The following is a 19934-nucleotide window of genomic DNA, read 5'->3' as shown; positions in this document are numbered from 1 at the left end:
ACATTTAAAGTAATTCTTGATAAGGAGGGACTTCTGTGATTTTGCTGTTTGTTTTCTATATGCCTTATAAGTTATTTTGTCCTCCATTTCCTGCAATACTGTCATTTTTGTGTTAATTTTGGGTAGTGAAGTGTTTAAATTCCTTTCTCATTACCTTTTGTGTGTATTCTAGAACTATTTTCTACTGTCTTTTAGACTAGTAATTGTTTTGTTTTGTTTTTTTAACTGTAGTCTTGCCCTGGCCGGTGAGGCTCAGTGGCTTGGGCAGCCTCCCACAGAGTGAAAAGGCAGCCGTTGGATGCCCAGTCGGGGCACAGGCCTGGGTTGGGGCCCGTCCCTGCTTGGGGCGTGTGCGAGAGGCAACTGATTGATGTTTCTCTCACACCTTTGTGTTTCTCTTCCTCTCCTTCTCCCTCCCTTCCCATCTAAAAAATAAATAGATAAAATCTTTTTAAAAAGTGTCATCTCTTTAATTATGTAGAAAACAAAAAGTGGGGATATAAACAATTTGTATAATAATACTAGCTTTTATCACTAGCTATGTATATACCTTATTGAGATCTTTATGTCTGCACACACCTTTGAGTTACTGTCTAGTGCTCTTCCATTTACCTCTGTAGGACTCCCCTAAGCTTTTCTTGTACAGCAGGTATAGTGGTAATGAATTCCCCAGAGCTTTTATCTGAAAATGTCGTAATTCCTCTCTCACTTGTGAAGGAAAGTTTTGCCAAATATGGATTCTTGGATGATAGCTTTTAGTACTTTGAATATTTCAGGCCACTGCCTTATGGTTTCCAAAGTTTCTGATGAGAAATCTGCCCATAATTTTATTGCAGATCCCTTGTATATGAGTCACTTATCTCAGTGTTCAAGATCTCTCTTTGGCATTAGAAAATCTGATTATGATGTGTTTTGGTGTAGGTCTCTTTGAGTTTATACGAAACTTGATGTTTATAGTCATGTCTTTCATCATATTGAGAGCCATTTTCATCAAATTTTGAGACATTTCCAGTCACTGTTTCTGCCAATGTTCTCTCTGCCCCTTTGTCTCTCTTTTCTCCTTCCGGGATTCCCAGAATGTAATAGGTATTGTCGGTTCACTTGGTGTTTATTTTTTTCCAAACTTTTTGTTTCTCAGATTCGATAATTTTCATTGCCTTATCTTCATCTTCACTGATTCTCTCTGTCTGCTCAAATCTTCCTTTGAATCTCTCTGGTGAATTTCTCATTTCAGTTGTTATACTTTTCAGCTCTAGAATTTCTTTTGGTTTCTTTTTAGGTTTTCTATATATTAAGATTCCATTTTGTTCGTACATTACTTTCTTGATTCTTCATATCTGCCTTTAATTCTTTGAGATCTTTAAGATAATTGTGTAAAAGTCTTTATCTAGTATATCTGCCAGCAGGTCTTTTTCAGGGATAGTTTTTGTTGATTTTTTTTCCTTTGAATGGGCCATATTATCCTGTTTCTTTGTATATCTTGTGATAATTTGTTGAAAACTGGACATTTGAATCTAATAATGTGGTAAATCTGGAAATCAGATTCTCCCTCTTTCCCAGGGTTTGCAGTTTTTTAAAAAATTGTTTTTCTTTCTTTAACTGTTGTAGGCTGCCTCTGTGCCAAGAATCAGCCGAAGTGTACACTTTAAGGTCTTCTCAGGTCTTCCTGAGCCTCTCCCTGAGCACGCATGGTAACTTTCTAAGTTTTATCATATATGCAGCTGTTTTTGAATGTTTAGTCTTTAATATTTGGCTTAAAAAAGGAAAAAAAAAAGAGAGAAAAATAAAGGTGGAAAAAAGGGTGCCAGCTCTTTAAAGTCCCTGGAAGTTGCTTTCTCCAGGAGGGGCTTGAAATAACATACAACAGCAACGAGGGCCTGCCTTTTCCTCTGTACCCCTGTGACCAGAAGCAGCTATCAGAGCACAGACGCCTGACGCCGGGAAGACAGCTCGTGAAGGGCACAGGCCAGAGGGAGAGCAGAGGGGTAATGAGGAGAGTGACACAGGCGTGAGAGGGTGAGGAGACTGAAAGGGTGGCGGGAACAGAGACGGCCGGGACGGGGGGCCCGCCTCTCACCTTCATCAGGAGGGCCCTCTCCTTCTCAGCCACCTTTCTCCAGATCTTCGTGACCTGGTGGATCTCAGAGTTGAGAAAGCGGTTCTGGGTCCGGTACGCTTCCATGTCGTCCTGGAGGGGAGAGCACAGCAGTTAAGGACTTGCACCAAAAGCATCTCCCAGGCCCTCACCCTCAAAAGAGCTGCCAATACTTCCTTTCTTTAGAAATTTCCAATAATGCAAACAGAAAAGGAAGTCTGAAGGAAAAACAAATATTACTCATAGTCCCTTTCTCGCATTCTGATCCCAGTATTGAAGGGTGGAGAGAGCACTGAGTCTGCAGTTCAAGTCCTGGCTCTGCCCACCTGCCCAGGAGACCCCACTGCACTGCTCTGACCACCTGGTTCCTCATCTGTAAAAAGAACAAAGACCAACTACCCCACTGGGCGGCAGGGAGGCCAAGTGAATAACGTGTCGTAAACCACGACCAAACATAACAAGCCCAGAACCAAAACATAACAAACACTCAAGCAATGTGTGTGTTTTAAAATAAACATATTTTGTCATACATTTGTGATCATACTAAACAATTTTGGGCAGAACATTTTTTTCCTTAGTGTCACTTGGTAAATACTTTTCTATGTTGCTACAAAAGCTTCCCAGTGATCACTTTTAAAGTCAGATGACTATTTTATTGGGTGAATTTACCATAACTTAGCTATAATCCTTCTCTTCTTGTTGTTTTTAAACTTGAGCTCTGGCTGTTCAGTTTGTTTTTTACTATGAAAAATGATGTGTACCTCTCTGAGCCTCGAGTTTTTCTTTTCCAGCTGCCCAGTGGAGAGAGTAAGACCCAGCGGCTGGGCTGTGTGAGGAGAAGCTGGCCAGGCACTGGGGAGGTTCAAGTGGAAGCCTGAGCCTCAGGAAGGGGCCGTCCCAGCAATGGTTCTCGGTCTTTATTCTACTGGGATGGATATTGCAGAAGCAACACACACTCACAGCTACACCTAGCAATTCCAGGGCATTTACCAGCTGAAACTCAATCCCTTTCTCTCTCACTCAAGAAAATGTACTGGGCTATAGGTGAGTGTGAGACGCTACTGCAGGGATGACTGATAGACGCTGGCTTATCCAGAAACTAAGAACAACTTCATACCTAGCCTGTGGTGTTTCATTATCAGGGAACGGTCAACTGCACACAGCGTGTAGGCGATTCTGACCCATCCTGGAAGCGCCAGTTCGTGCCCAGGGTCTGCTGCCTTCTTCCTAGACAGCTGACACAGTGGGAGGGCCACGTGTTCCCAGGGAAATAAATGCCCTGGGCTGACTTCATCACGTGGCCTCTCACTACTCTGTTGGGGCTCCCTTTAATGTCCCTAACCCCAGACGCCCCCTGCTTTCATCTCCCTCACTGTGTCCAGGCTACTTGCGCTCTGCTCTCCTGCTGGCCAGGACCCAGGCAGTTCCAGCTCCCCAGCCAGGTCTTCCTCTTACCTCCAACTGCATCTCTGCCCTAGATCAAAATCTAGACTCTTTTTCTTGGGAATGCTGCTGGGGCTGTTGGCTGCTCATCTGGGCAAGTGTCTGCCTGCTTCCCCTTCATGACCCCCACCTCCTTATCCACGTGTGGCACAGGGTAGTGAGACTGGTGGGAAACTTCATGTCTGCAGCACCAGCACCAGCTTCCTGCGAGCATCAGAATTTTCCAGGACCGCTCGCTCCCATGACAGTCATACACTTCAGTGTCTGGAAATTTAGAGAACTCAGGAACACAGAGGCTGCACGGGAGCCCCGTGCCGTCAGCGCCACGCCCCATCCCCACACGGAGCACATTATCTGACAAAATCTTCCCAGCAGCTCAGAGTGTAACAGAGGTGAGGTCTCCGAGGCTCTGAGAGGCCTGAGGTCACAGAGCTGGTGGTGCGAGGCAGGGTGTGACCTAACCCACGTCTGTCTGATTCTAAAGCCAAGTCCTAACCACTGCATTTACTGCCCTGCCTCTCTCTAATCTCCCTCCCCGCTGGAATCCACCTGACGTCAAAACTCTTGTCCCAGATTTCAAGGTTGTCCTTGGTGTCTTCTGGCTGAATGTTCACAGGCTTGTCTGACCTCTCCGAACTGGCACTGTAGTAACAACATGTCAATGATTCATGTGCTGCCCGAGTCCAGGGCTGCCTGGCCGTCAGGACAGGGACGCCGAGGCCATGCTGCCTGGAGATCAATCTTGCCTTTGCCACTGAGCCCTGGGACAAGTTACTCCCCCTTTCTATGCCTTATGTCCTCAACTGGAAAACGGGGATAATAGCACTACCTCAGGGGCTGTCGGGAGGAATCAACTAGCCAATATGTGCAAAAGGCTCAGAACGGTGGCCAGCACACGGCAGGTGCCGGGCACATGTCATCTCCCACGTCGAGTTCTGGCATCTCTGACTGCTGCTACTGCGCATGTTTCCCAAATGCCTGGGAGAACGAACAAGCGTCCGGGCAAGGAGAAGAACTACCAGTTGCCCAAATTCCTGCTATGTGCCAGGCCCACTTCTCCCATATTTTTTAATGTACGTGATTTCATCTTGACCACAGTGCTGCGGGTTAAATGTTAAAGCACGATCGTTCTCTCTTTGCAGACGAAGAAGCAAGCACAGAGAAGGTAAGCTCCTCAGTCACACAGCGGGTACGGAGAGAGGCAGAACGAACCCAGGTGAAAGCTACTTCTGGGTGAAAGGCACTGAGCCCGCTGCTGGAGCGTGCTCTGCACTACCGCCTGGTCCTGCTCCGCTTCCGTCCCCCTCTACTCATCCCCGGCCCAGGCTTTGGACAGGCTGCACAGGGTGGAGAGGGAGGGCAGGACTGAGCACTCCAGAGCAGCCGCGGTGTGGGGTGGGCTTGGCGTCTGGGCAGCACCTTCCTATTCAGCTCATCGCCCTACCTTGAGTGTTCTTCTTGGCTCAGAACTGTAGGGAGGAAAAAGAGAAATCTCAGAGGACAGAAAAGCCACATGATAGTCACCAGTGAAGCAAAGGAGGAAAATACAGCTGAAGAAAGGGGAGAGACAGGAGGAAGGAGGCTGCCTGCCTGCCTCCAGAGACCAGGAACCTGGGGAATTTCTTTGGGGAACACTGTGTGGACCAGCCCATGTGCCAGCCGGGCAGGCAGTGGACTGGGTGTGGGGAACTTGGGGTCTAGTTGCAACCCTGCTGCTTGTGCCATGTGACCCTGGGCCAGTCCCTTCACTTCACCAGGGCTTGGCTGTCCCTGCCAGAAAATGGAGGCGGGGAGGGGCAGGAGGGCAGACTAGATCTTTGAGTCTTTCCAGCTCTGATATTTAAGGTCAGTGATTCTAGTCTCTAATTGACAGTTTCAACAACCATGACGTATTTCCTTAAAGATCACTGTTCTCAATCACAGAGTAAGCAGGAAGCGGGAACACACTATGTCCCAAAACTCAGACAATGGATTCTTGATGGGTCTTCTATTTTTTTCTAGATCAGTTGCCTAAAGACTAACAACTACAGAACTCTAGTACATGCAAATCTTTCTGGCACAAAATGTTAGGCCTCTGAGGATCAGCTACAAATATAAGTGTGGTTGATGTGAATCAGCACCAGAGTCCCCTCATAGCTGGGCTTGCTGATAAATTAAATTCCTGCCCGTGCAACCTCAGGGGCGTCCCGGTTCCCAGTGGGGCCCAGCAGGATGGGCGTGCCTGGGCAGGAAATAGACGCGCTGGAAGCCATTTTCACTGCTGCGCGAGGGCTGAGAGCTCCCTACCAACCTAGCTGCATGGGCATTGAAAGGATTTTGTTTTGAATTTTGCTACAGCAACACAAGAATGCCCCTGGTTATACAAATGTATACATGCGTGGCTGCGAGTGGCTAAGTTTGGGGCAGGGCTGCCCTGGCTCTATGGCTGCCTTTAGGGATAGTGGGACTGTGAGCACCTATCACCAGCCTCAGGCCTCCAGATGTTCTGGCAGCTCTTGTCACCACCCTCGAGGGACGGCCCTACTGCCCATGGCAGGCGTCGCACCTACAATAAAGTTCCTGCCTCCTGTAATCCAACTGGTCCCAGGTGAGAGCCACAGCCTGGGCGAGGGGGAGGCTGGGGCGGCGGCCATAGCTAGAAGAGGCGAAGAAGCTAGAAGGCAGCAGAGCCGACAGACTAGTCAGAGATGCGTGCTCCAACCCAGTTCCAGTTCCCCCTTCCTCAGCCCACGACTCTGGGCAAGTATCTTCACTTTCCTCGGCCTCAGCTCTGCTCTGTATAAAGCGGGGAGCACACAAGTGACCGCCTCAGAGGCTGGTGCGAGGATTAAATGAACAATGCAGGTCAGGGCACTTAGGATGGGAGCAGTGACTAAGGCCATGATTATGAGCAGGCCGTGGCCAGCCCCCTGTGCTGTGTGCAGGACTGCAGGGGGAGGGGGGCTCCCCACGGCAGCAGAGTGACCCCTAAGGAACCGGACCAGGCCGGGCCCCAGGTGTACAGCTGATCTAGCCCTCAGGAGTTCTGACCCATCTTGGGCTCTTTCTAATTTGATAAGTTAGAGACGCCTTCCCTTTTCAGCCAAGGACACCATAAAAAGGTCAAACTGCACTGGGCCTTCTAGTTATGAAAAGTGAGGCAGTAGTAGCAATATTTCCACTAACATCTATTTCAAAGATGAGCATCCCAGTATTAAGGGTTATCCCTGTTATATCTTGAAAATCCTTAGGGTGGAGAGCAGGGCCCTCCCCAGGGGCCCTGGGCCTGGAGGGAGGGGCCCCTACCTTCAGGTGCTCCATCTTCTCCTGTTGGCTCAGAAAGTCTCTGGTGGCAGCATCTGGGGGCACGAGAGTCTTGTTAGGGGGATGCATGAAGTCCTGCGTGACCTTCTCAGACAGCTTGCAGATGACCTGCTGTTTGGCCTGGTTCTTGTCCATGAGCAGCTGCACGTGCTGCTGCAGCTCCTGCACCTGCTGCTCCCGCAGGCTCGCTGTCTGCGCCAGGCTGTCCCGCTCCTGCTCCAGGGCCTCCACCCGCCGGCCCAGCTCCGCAATCTGCCGCACTTTATGCCGCACCAGCTCCAGCCGGTCCTTGTCCTCGGCTGCTGCCAGGTACGCACTGGTCGCTCTCTTCTCCTGCTGGGCGGCCCCCAGCGCCTTGTGCAGGATCCTCACCAGCTCCTGCATGGAGAAACGGAAGCATCTTATGAGCTCGGGGAAGGTGCCAGAGGTGAGGCGTGTGCTCTCACCAGTTCTCCTACTGCCCGGAGAGGTGGCCGGCATCGCCCTCTATGCTGTCTCATCGCAGCACCCATTTTCTCTTTTTCTTTTCAAGAGTCTTAGCTTGACACCTGGTTCCCCAGCTCAAGGCTACATTTTCCAGCTAAGCTTACAGCTGGATGTGGCCAAGTGACGACTGCACCGCATGCAAGAAATGGCGTGGCCAGCTTCTGGGTCATACCTTTGAAACCACTCCACACATGCTCCCCTGGTCCAGTGGACCTTCTGGCTGGGAAAAGGCGAGAACTGCAGCAGTCACACTGGGCTCACAGCTGCATGTTGAGGATGGCAGAGTTGCCTCACCAGCTCAGAACTGCTGGACTCTTCCACGAGAATGTGAGAAATAAACTTCCATATTGCTTCAGGCCACAAATACTTAGAGGTTGTACCCTGAGTAATACCTGCCTGTTTCAGAGAAGAACAAACTGAGGCCCAACAGACTAGAGTAGAATCTAATCCCAAATCTCCCGGACTCCAAAGCCTGTGCTCAGTCAGCAAGGACAGCAGAGGTGCTGTGGCACATGCACACTGCTCTCCCGCCTCCCCTGTGGCAGGCATTACTAATTGACCTCAATAATTCTTCCTTCTGAGGCCTGGTGGAGGCTTCAGAATCCTTCTGAATTTAGCACCTAGGCAGTCACTACCAATCGAGCTGAGGCAGCAACAGAGGAAGGACATTGTCAATCCTTAAGCTAAGCCACACACAGAGATCCTCAGCCAATCCATTCGTGCCCAGCTCCCTCCCCACCAAGCAATGCCTGCAAGGCACCTTGGTGGAGCATGTGATTCATTCACATGGAAACTCAAGATCTGCTTGGCCCCCAATATCTTTGAGGTGCCAACCTCCCCAGGACCTGTCTTGCCCCAAAGCAGGGGCGTGGATTCATTCAGGGCCAGGATCAGATTATCAGAAGCGAGGCAGCCTAGCCACCAGCCCCATACTAACTGCCTCGAGCCTCACGAATCTCACAGGGAGGGTCTTTAGGCTCTTGCTGTGCCCCATTCCAGCTTCATCTAGAAAAACACAGTTTCCTGGAAACACAGTAACTGTATCTATGCCAAAGCATTTAAATAAATGGATCAGCTGGGATAGGGTTATTTGCTAAGAACAATTCTGTTTGGAGGAGAACAGCTCCATATCATAACACTATATGAAGAGTTACTGACAAAGCCACATTAGCGCACGTCTCCTGAAACCTCGGTGCTATTCCTTCTCTGCTTCTCCCTTCCATCCAGCCTTTATCAAGCATCCACTCAGTGCCAAGCCCTGGGCCAGCGGCTGGCGCCCAGGGAGGGACTGGCTGTAGTTCCCACCTTCAAAAACCACAAAGGCTGGTGAGAGTGAAGATGAGCCGCTGTAATAGAGTGACTTCCTTCAACAGAGGGAAGCAAGGGTGTTTGTGGGGGCCCAGGGCAGACGGCAATGACCTCTGCCTGGGGTGGCAGGGCGGGGAGATCAGCACCTCCTACAGACAAGCAGATCAGTTTAACTGAAGAATAAGGAGGGCCAGAGCTGGCCAAGCAGCAGGCAGGAGATGAGAGCTGGGCTGGCTTTCCAGACCACTGAACCAACAGCTCAGGCAAAGCCCCAGGGGAATGAAAGAGCGGGTGAGGAGCTGTGGGAGACCTCTGGCATTGCAGGAGCTGGGGGAGGGGGAGTGTATACCAAACGGTGAAGAAACCCGTTCCCAGGGCCCTGCTCGGAGAGATTAGCGTTGACGTGGCTCCGAGGTATCAGGATAAACCCAGACCATTTTCTGGGTCAGCTGAGATTTGGAGATCATCTTGCTAACTGCCTGGTGCAATAACCACCAGCCGCCCATGTTCAGACTTGCCTGAGGCTCAGAATTGTGTAGGTATTTCCTCCCCAACTTTGGGAGAGTCAACTCTGAAGCCCATTTCATTACATCCGGCTGTCTCCCCCTTCCCCACATCTCAAAATCCGAGACCAAGGCACAAGTCCAGAAGGCTCTCCTCCCACTCAGTGAGGCAGGGAGAAAGGAAAGGGTGAGGGTGGAGGGCATGGAGCCAGAGCAAGAAGCTTAAAAATGGAGTGGGAATGGATCATGGATTCAGAAAACCTAGAGGCTGGAAGGCCCTGGGAGACCTGGCCCAGCCACGTTGCTATCACAGGGGGAGACTGAAGTCCAAGAAAGGAGGAAGACGACGACTAGAGGGAGCTGGTAGAGACCCATGAGCGGAAAAACAGGCCATAACAGAGTGCTCCCAACTCCTAATCCAGGATCCCTCACTTCTCCGTGAGGCATAGTTCATGGATTTTACATTGAAATGTTTCTTTGAATTTCTTTAAAAATAGAAATAACCCATGTTCATAGCAGCATTATTCACAATACCCAAGAGGTGTAAACAACCCAGTGTCTATTGACGGTAAACAGGTAAAATATGGCATGCATGCATGCACACACTCATAGGGGAATATTACTCAGCCTTACAAATAAAGGAAATCCTGCCACATACTACACATAGATGAATATTGGGGGCATTATGCTATGTGAAATAAGCCAATCACAAAAATGCATATATATACCTTTTAGAAATGAAAACAAAAATGGAAACATGATACATGCCATTTTGAAGCAGCTTTTGTGCTGTAAAAAATAATATAAAAGAAGCCACGTCACATGGCGCGCACTCTGAAGTCTCCGTATTGTGTGTGGCAGGAGCGTACACTGAACTTTCTGGCTTGGGTCCTAGGGAAATAATAGGCTGCACTTCGCCCCACTGAGTTTCTTAAACAAATTACATGTCTTCACCAAGTAATCCTGAGTGAACTACGCTGGCCCCAGAGGGCCCCAAGCAGGGCCCGGGAGAAGTCCCTCATTCCTAGCAGCCAACAGATGGTGAACGTCCCCACAAACAACAGCCTTCCATCTGCCAGAGCAGACAGCCCTCAGGGTGGTGCAGTTGTCAACTCCGAGAGCCTGAGTCCCCGGGCCAAGCAGCCATCTGCTACTGTCTCCGGGAGTCCACGTCTCTTGTGGGGCCAGCAGCATAGGGCCTGGGATAAAGAAGGCCTTAATGGGTATCAGAGTCGCCCTGTGGTTTAACATGACACCAGGGAGGCACAGAGAGTTCGTGCCATTTTCTCTGAAGAGCAGGGGTGTCTGATCCTGGGCCGGGTACCACAACACCATGGAGGAGGCAGCCTGCGATGAGAGACCTGAACCTGGAGAGAAGACCAGGGCCCTCCATGGCATCCAACAGAGTTTGAGATACAAATTCTTAAAGGATCACTAAAGCTATTGGCAATGGCCACCTGGCTGTGTGAGCCAGAACAAGGCCTCCCGCTCCATGTCCTCCTGCAGCCTCTGGTAGAAAGATGGCGCCTTCTCACTGAAGCGCCACGGGAAGGGCGCCTTGGAGGTGTGGGCCCAGGAAGTCCGGGGGCTGTTTCCGCAGCGGAGGAGCCGGAGTCGGAGGGTCAGGTGGAGAGCTGCTCTCTGACCAGGGTTTCCGAGTACCCAGGGCTCGGCATTCCGAGGTGGTGGCCAGCCTCCTCTGCCCACTCTGGGCTAAGAGCTGGTTTCCCTTCCTCCTTCCCCTCTTTGGTTTTGGTATCTGGGCTGCAAGTGAAACCTCAGAGTTGAGAGGGCTGGGGCACCACCTTCCTCACAGAGAATGAGGACGTGACCTCCATCCATCATTGCTCTGCCCCACAAGCGCGTATTTCCTGGGGGCCCGCATGGGCTCACATGTGCTTCCAGAACTCCTCAAGAGCATTCTTCTCAGAGCCCCTAAGTGGGTGCATCATTCCTTCTAAGGCAGGGAGGAAGCAACAAGAAGGGCAAGGAATACCAGCAATAGCCAAATAATCAAAGTCCGAATCTGCTGGGCGGCTGCTATGTGCCAGGCAAGCAGGTTTTATGAATCTGGACACAGGCCTCTCCAGGAAACATGGTTATAACTCCATTCACAGAGGAGGAAACTGAGGCTGTAGAGGTTAAGAAGCTTGCTCAGGGCTAGAACTGGGGTCTGCACCAGCTGGTCTAAAGGCCTGTGCTCTGAATTACCCACTAGACCGGAGCGCAATTGTGAGATGGGTCAGAGAGCATGCAAATCCACTCTCATTGCAGGTCAAAAGCTAAACCACAAGACCTGTTTGAAGAGAGAGCTGAGGCTTGCTGGAAAGTGAACCAGTCAGACAGTCCAGATTCTTTAACGCTTTTACAACTTCCTCTTCACATTCTGACTCTGACTGTTGGGAAGTTGCCAACAGCCTGAGTGGCCCTTACTCATCTCCTTGACCTTGCCTTCATTTAGTGAGGAATGGGGTGCCCTCCAGAGCTGCAGCACTGTCAGGGGCGACCCTACATGACAGCCTGGTCTCCTGGGGCCCCTCTACTCCATATGCCAGCTCACAATGCCTTAGAAGGAAAGGCCAAGTCAAGGGAGGCTGCCTCTATTTCCTAGAAGGAAGGGGAAGATACAGGGAAAGGATGTTCCAGATTTCTTTCCCTGTCCAGGTGGCCTGGGTATGGGATTTAAGCTGTACTGGTCCAGGGATCAGGCAGCTGCTCTAGGCCCACTGTCCAACGCTGCAAACCACCTTCGCCTTCCTGCCACATGACCTTTGCTGCTTCCTGAGGAGTCCTTGGATGTGAACATGATGTACTTTTGGGTTGTAGGATTTTTAATGGCTTTCATGTCTGTGTATGAGCGTGACCTGTTTTCTACAATGACCATGTAACTTTCTTTTTTTTTTTTTAACAGCTAAAATTAACTTCTCTCTCTATTAAGCCCAAATCTTCCTCTCTGTTATTGTCCCCTCTTGGGCCTGACTCAGCCCCAGGGCCGTGAGAACTGCCTGCTTTCTCTGTCCTGTGATGGACCTTCAGAAACCTGGGCCCAGTTACCAGCTGCCAGGCCAAAGATCCCCCGCCCCACCTCGGTTCCTTCGAGGGCCCCTCCCAGAACGCTGCATCCAGATCACCCTCTTCCAAATATTGTCCCTCACTGGGTGTGGGGTCAGACCAGACATAGTCCTTTAGGAGGAGTCTGAGAGGCAATTATTAAAGTAAGTCCCAGACACCGGCCCTTGGAGGCTTTCTGTCACCTAGTTTGAGTGACAGTATGTCCCTGAGTAATCAAAAGCACAGCATTTTCAGCCACCCACAGTTTGGCTGTTAAGGACCGCAGACTGGTGTGTCCCCAGAGGGGTCTCCTGGAGCCAGGGCATCTCTGGGGCCAGAGCTCACCTTCTGAGACTTTAACTCCTTGGTAAGCATCAGAACCTGCTGCTCCAAGGCCAAGGCTTTCTCCTGGGCAGTGCGGTTCCGTGTGAGTCCTTCAGCGAAGAGCGGGAAGGTGTTGTTCTGGCGCTTGGCTTTCTGAATGAGATTAGCAGTCAGAGAGGACTTGGGTGTAGGCTTCAGAGAATCCGCTGGATCTTTCCCTGATAAGAGGAGAAATACAGGTCCTGAACGTGGCAGTTCTCAAACTTGACTTGCTGCAGAGGCTTGGTAAAGTGCAGATTGCAGGCCCCTGCTCCCTAAGCTCTTCGAGCAATAGGCCTGGGGTGAGGCTTGAGAACTTGCATTTCTCAACCGCGCCTAGGTGATGCTGGTGCAGCTGGTACAGGGCTGGACAAAATAAACATTATTTACACTGTGCTGGCCAGGTCATTCAGTCCATCCTCTGAACTCTGCCTGCCCCCACCTCCTGCACCCCAGCTTGCACTGGATGTGTTTGCCAGGTGATCAGCCCCTCAGTCATAGGCCCTGATGAATGTCTTGTTTCTTTCGTCAGGATGCCACCTCTATCCTCTGAGCAATTTTCAAAGTGCAAAGACCTGTCTCTTGATAGGAACATGGGCTACATCTGCACTCTGCACCCTGCCCCAGGGAGTAGCTCAAGCTCCTATTTGATGCTTACTATAAGCTAAGTTAGGACCATGTCCCACAGACGATTGCCTCAAGGCTGCAGAGTCCTTTTAGTGTTTCTTCTAGAGCCAGAGTCAGGCACCAGTGGCCCAGAGGCCAGATCTAGCCCACAGCCTGCTCCCAGAAATGAAGTTTTATTGGGACATAGTCACACCTGTTCATGTGGGCACTGTCTGCGCGGGTTCCACTCCACAAGGGCAGAACTAAGGACTTCAACAGAGACCACATGGCCCACAAGGCCTCATATATTTACTCTTTGGTTCTTTACAGAAAACATGTGCCGACCAGTGCTAAACTTTATTCTTAAATCAAATCCAATGTCAGAGAGTTACTCACTCAGGCCACCTTGTCCTGCCCTGTGTCCCCAGTCTTTGCTTTAGGGCTCTGCCATCGGTCTGCAACCAGGAACATTTAATGACCTGATTATATGGTTAAGGGACCTTGAGAACTGTGTTTACATGGTACATATACATCATGCTGATGCAGCTTGTCCAGGGCTGGACGAAATAAACAGAGTTTCTCCTCAGCCCTCAGTGTCAGAAAAGGCTTTCTTCTTCCAAGAAAATACGTGTTTAGCTTAATGCACACCGGAAATAATGTAACCGCTTGCATCTCCCTCTTTGCTGTGGCTGCTGAGATGCTCAGAGCCATACCTGCTGCCTGCCCTTAGCTCCTCGGAAGGATCTTATCTAAATTTCCTAATCCTAATTACTCACTTACCTTCCCCAGATATGTATTTTAATAAGTTATCCCCAGACTAAGGTGTTAAAAATAAGGATGTGGAAATGGGATCCCAGGGGAGGGGACAGGTAGGCTTTTGGAAAACAAGCTGAGTGACTCAGCATCTTTCTTCTGGGGACCAGGCTGAGTGCCAGCCAAACAGTCTTGAACAGATAAAGAACTGCCTTAACTGGCGTGGCTCACTTTGCCGGGCATCATTCCGCAAAGCGAAAGGTCGCTGGTTCAATTCCCGGTCAGGGCACGTGCCTGAGTTGCGAGCTCGGTCTCTGGTCAGGGCACATACAAGAGGCAACCAATCGATAACTCTCTGACATAGATGTTCCTCTTTCTCCCTCCCTTCTCCTCTTTCTAAAAATAATTTAAAAAAAAAAAAAAAAGAACTACTTTAGTAGGTGACAGGACCGGAAACTCCTTGAACTTGCTGGGTAGAAGAACAGAATGGACTTGTTCCAGACCTGAAAGGGATCCAGTGGAGCCCAGAACAAAGCAGCTCGCAGAGCTCCGAGGAATGCAGTGCCTTTGTCTTTCCCGCCAAGGACTGTAGGACAGTCGGACTCCAGGCGGCTCAGACCTGTTGCCCTGCTGACCTCTGAAGCGCTCCGGCCCACCAGCCCGGCAGGCGGGCTGGGTAGGGGTCGCTGTGCTCATTTTACAGTTGGAGAAAGCGAGACCTAAGACTGCGTTTCTCAACCAGTGCCCTAGGATTTCGGGGGAGTGATGACTCAGAGGGGCTGAGGGTGAGGGACCAAGGGGAGCCCAGACTCCCACCCGACTCAACTCGGCTTTTATGTGCTTTGTGTATCAGATTTTGTGTGGCATCTAGGTTTCAGGGAAATAAAGACGTGGTCCTAAAAATCACTGATTTAGAAAACGAGGCTTCAGGCCACACTATGGGGCCGGAAGGCCCAGGCTGAATCCCAGCTCTGCCCCTGGCTGTGCAACCAAGAGCCAGTCCCTCTACTTTCCTGTCCTCAGCTCCTTCACTTACTAAATGAGAACAACAGTATCTACCGCTCAGGTTGTTGTAAGAGTTAAACAGGTTAGTGCAGGTAAAGCGCTTGTTGCTCATGGTTGAAACTTGCAAAGGTTCGAGGTGAAATAAGCCAGTCTGAAAGGACTACATGTTGTATGATTCCAATTATATAAACTATCCAGAATAGGCAAATGTGCAGAGACAGAAAGAAGGTTAGTGGTTGCCTAGAGTTGGAGGGAGGTAGAGATTGGGACTGATGGCTGAGGGATATATGGGGTTTTTGGGGGGAGGGGGTATTCACAAATGTTCTGGAATTGATTATGGTGACGGTTGTATTGTATCTCTGTGAATATACTGAAAGCCACTAAACTGTATATTTCAAATGAGTGAATTGTATGGTATGTGAATTATATATATCCTAGTACAACTGTTACCACCCCTTGAAGTGCTTAGAGTAGCCCTGGCACAAAGCCAGTAACTGCTATATGGAAGTGCTAATTTCACCATTATTATTGACTCAATACAGTGTTGATCTTCTCCTGAGCTGTTTTTGTGATCTGTGGGGTCTCACCAGGCACTGCTCCAAAGGGACGCTTTTTCTCGAGTCACTTCTGTACAGCCCGGGGGTCCTCTCTGCTATAAGAAGACCCCCACGATGCTGCCTCAGCCAGTTTTCTCCCAACACTTCTAAGTTAAAGTATGTCCTACGGGCATCTACTTTCAAGGAAGCCACCCTCCTCCCAGTGGTGTGGGTCACTCACATTTTGGGAAAGAAATAATTACGTGCTGCCGTAGCTGGGGGGACACCTAAAGGCCATCGGCTCTGCTTCTTCAGGCAGAGTTGACTGATTTTAATCACCCCAGAAGGGAACTTTTATATCCTTTCCTTATAAATTAAAAAAAGAAGTAAGAAAGTGAGTGAGATTTCCCTTTATTACTTCAAGAACCAAGGCTAAGGGTTTCAGGTGGGGAAGAGGAAGAGTTCCGGAGGTGGACGGTGGTGATGTCTGCAGAAGAATGTGAATGTACTTAATGCCACTGAACTATACACCTAAAAGTGGTTAAGTTTTATGTTATGTATATGTCACAACAACAACAATCATAAATCATTGCTACTAGACCCGTAAACCCGGGAGCAATGACCCGGAGAGTCCGCGGTTGACATACAAAAGCACCCTTGGTCTCTGAAGGCAGCTCGGACTGGGGCAGAGGCTCACCTGGGGCGCTGGGGTCAGGCACTGGGGGCTGCTCCTCCTTCTGAGGCTCCCGGCTCTGCGGCGAATCATCCCCTGGAGATCCGTGGCCCGTTCCTTGGGCCTGCCTGTTGCCCCGGATGTTGTACACCGTGTTTCTGAAGGCAAGCAGAGGAGTGCGCGGCTGAGAGCCCTGCCATTCTGTGCCTCTCCTCCCCACTGTCACTGCTGGAGCTCAGCCGCGTCCCTACCCCCAACCATGGCCTGATCAAGTCTGCTAGACCCCAAGTGCCCTCCACGATGCACCCCACCCGAGCCACTCCTAATCCCCCTCACCCCTCTCTTTTCCATTATTTCATTGTACTTAATCACCTTCCATAATATTGCTTATGAACAATATAAGCTTCACTGCCCTGTCCCAACCCCACTGCTGGAGTATAAGCTCCATGAAGGCAGGGAGCCTGTCTGTTTCGTTCACCGAAGTATTCTGAATGCCTAGAACAGTGCCTGAAATACATTCTACATATGTGCTAAATGAATTTTGAATGGACTTGCCAAACTAACTTTCCTAAAATCTTCATCTGGTCTTATAACCACCCGGCTCAGAAGCCATCACTGGCTCCCTACTTCTGCTGAGAAGTCCCGAACATCTCCAGGCACCCTTCTCCTCCCGCGTTCTTTCCCTGCTCTGATCCGTTCTCTCGGAAGCCTTCACTGGTCACCACCTTGGAGCCTCAAAGGAGCTCACTGTACTTGATGAATGGGTCACCCTGTGCCTTGCACTTGTCTAGGCTGAATAATGAAGATGCCTTTTCTTCACAAGAAAAGGCCCCTGGCACCTGGCACATGCCTGCTGGCACCTGGCACTGGGGCTGCATGTGCCCAGACTGCGAGCTCAATAATACATGTTTGGTTTGCAGGGAGCAACTAGGTAGAACCAAAGGCTGGCCTAGGACCAGGGACCACAGAGGAATGCATAATGAGTCAGATGAAAAGACAGTTTAGTTGAGTTTATTTTCCCTTTGCAAAGATAGAAAAGTAGACATATTCCAAAATTAATACCAAGGAAGAGAAAATGATTAAAGGAGCTCAGTGGGTCAGTGTCTTTCAAACTACAAGTTAATAAACCATCGGGAGATTATAAAATCAATTTAGTATCATGATCGACATTTAAAAAACAAAATGGAAAACATAAGAATGTACAGTTAGAGGGGGTTAATACTTTGGGAAATATATATGTGTGAACACTGTGATAGAAACCACTACACTAGGAAGTCATTGATTTAAGGGCAGCAATAGCATGGTCAAAAGAGGATGGGAAAGTCCGTAGGTCTGTGGTGGAATCTTGGCTTTGCTATATCACACTAACATGCAAAGTGTACTTCCAGCATTATGGGGGGCAAATTACTACGAAAAACCCTCATTCCAAAACACCTGAATGCTAGATAAATACAAAACATACTTCATAAATATTTAGCTGAGTTCCCAGAAAAGGAAGAGAAGTCCCTAGGGACTAAATCTGAAAAAGGAGGTGAAATTCAAGGGGAAACACAAGAGGGAGATGAATGTGTAGACTACTGTTCAGCAAATACAGGCATACCATGGAGAAACCTTATTTAAAAAAAAAATCTTATTGCTAAAAAATGCCAAGCCTGCTGAAAATTTGGTACTGATTGACTTTCTCAATGCAGGGTTACCACAGAACTTAAATGCTAAAAAAACACAGTATCTGGGAAGTGTAACAAAACAAGGTATGCCAGTATTCACTCCTCTCCCTCCATCTCCAGGGAAGCAGAGTACCTCCCCGCCCCCTCTTGACTTTGGGTGTGGCCATGTGACTTGCTTTGGCCAAAGGGAATGTTAGCAGATGTGATATAAACATAGGCTTGAGGAACTTGCCTCAGGTAGCTGCCAGTTGGAGAAAATGAGAAATATGTGGACTAGAACTAGATCTTACCAATTGCTTAGAGTCACAACCAAGTGAACCTAGCCTTTATCTGCTGAACCCAGATGGGTACAAAATAAATGCTTACTATATGACATTGAATTTTGAAGTGTTTGTTCGCAGTATTATTGTCATGAGAGTTGACTAGGATGTACAGTATGTCTGTTCTTTGCTTTTTTTTACATTGTGATTATCATTGACAAATAACATTATATTTGTTTCAGGTATACAACATTTTCTGTGTGTGTGTGTGTGTGTGTGTGTATGTGTGTGATCACCACAATAAGTCTAGTTAACATCCATCACCACACATAGTTAAAATTGTGTGTGTGTGTGTGTGTGTGTGTGTGTGTGTGTAAGACCAGGGACCAACTATTGATACTGAAAACCCAAGGTCTTGGTTGCAAGCAAGAAAAGAAAACAAGGTTAAAACTCATACAAAGTGTAGAACTGAAATTGAGATTTTACATAAAGCTGGAACTCCTGAAAATCCATACCCTTTGTGAAGAGTTGGCTTAGAAAAAACATGCCTGCCATGAAAATTAACAAAAGGAAATTCTAGGAGAAGGCTCCGGGTAATCAGGGTAGGACTGGCCTTAGAGAATGAATTGGGAAGTGTTCTCTCCTTTTTGAAGGGAAAAGTTTGTGAAGAATTGGTATTCATTATTCTTTAAATGTTTGGTAGAGTTCACCAGTGAAGTCATCTGATCTAGGTGTTGTTTTGTTTTGTTTATTTTTGTGAGTAGTTTTTTGATTACTAATTCAACCTCTTGTTATATAGGTCTACTCAGACCTCCTATTTCTTCTTGAGTCAGTTTTAGTAATTTGTGTCTTTCCAGGAATTTGTGTATTTCATCTAAGTTATCTAATATGTTGGCATATAACTGTTCAACTGATTATAAGGTATGCCCTTATAATCCTTACTATTTCCATAAGGTTGGTCACATTGTCCCCTCTTTTGTACTTGACTTTAGTTAATTGAGTCTTACGCCTTTTCTTGGTCTGTCTAGTTCAAGGCTTGTCAATTTTGCTGATTTTTTTCAAAGAATCATTATTTAATTTAAAACATCTTTAAAAGAAAACCCACTTTTTTGGTATGGTTGGGTCCAACTAAAGAAGAGAATGAGATTGTACTTTAATGAAGAGTACAGCTTAATGATGGAGGGAAAAATTAATTGGTTAAATCACGGAGAGAAGAAAAGTTAGAACTCAGCCCTCTCAACACTTATGTGATCTCTGACTACTTTTACTCTGTTATTATTAACGTCCTATTTTAAGGAGCCCCTGACTCCTTGGGCTAGTCACTTCCCCTTTCCGGTTCTTATGCGCCCCATCTAAAAATGAAGGGTGGTAGTCAGATTGAAAAGAATGATGAAGGTCATGAAGGGCACTATTTACTGAGTATCACTTTGTGCTGGGGCCTGTGCTGAGCCCCATTACAATGTACCTCACAAACCACAAGCCACATGACTTGGAGAGGACCCAGGGACACATCCCTACATTGGAGGAACTGCCTGCGTGGGGTGACCATCATTGCCGCCCACACTTCCCCTTGCCCAGGAACTGCAGCCTCCCCACCATGTCCAGGAGCTCACAAGCATCATCCCTGGGGTGTGGGAGGCATAGAAGCCCAACCCCAGGACAGTAAAGGGCCTTCTAAGCTTCCCCCCACATCTCCTCAGCAGATGGGGAGCTCACTGGCTATAGCCACAGATCAGAGGTGGCTACTACTCAGCCAAACTATTTCACTTGGAAGAGGCATCTCCATTTCATAATTTTATTGACTTGGGTTGGAGCAGTTCATAGATCATTTTCTGGGTAGGTTTAGCTCCAGGTCCAAAAGGCCTGGTCAGTATGAAGGTAG

At 48.6% G+C, this 19934-nt stretch overlaps 1 protein-coding gene across 1 annotated transcript in view; it reads right to left on the bottom strand.

Annotated features, from left to right (window-relative positions):
* TBC1D2 (TBC1 domain family member 2) overlaps nt 1-19934 on the bottom strand; it is a 43732-nt gene that overhangs the window by 11889 nt on the left and 11909 nt on the right. The window contains exons 4-7 of the mRNA XM_054584625.1: nt 16150-16283; nt 12535-12731; nt 6824-7219; nt 2078-2188 (exon numbers count right to left, since the gene is read on the bottom strand). Of these exons, the coding sequence (XP_054440600.1) occupies nt 2078-2188; nt 6824-7219; nt 12535-12731; nt 16150-16283 (838 nt within the window). The remainder of the gene's footprint in view (nt 1-2077; nt 2189-6823; nt 7220-12534; nt 12732-16149; nt 16284-19934) is intronic.

Source organism: Pteronotus mesoamericanus, unplaced genomic scaffold, assembly GCF_021234165.1.
Source record: "Pteronotus mesoamericanus isolate MK-2021 breed Mesoamerican mustached bat unplaced genomic scaffold, CSHL_Meso_final contig_78, whole genome shotgun sequence".
NCBI lineage: Eukaryota > Metazoa > Chordata > Mammalia > Chiroptera > Mormoopidae > Pteronotus > Pteronotus mesoamericanus.
The sequence above is the reverse complement of the archived record's forward strand: the minus strand, read 5'-3'. Positions and strand labels throughout refer to the sequence as shown.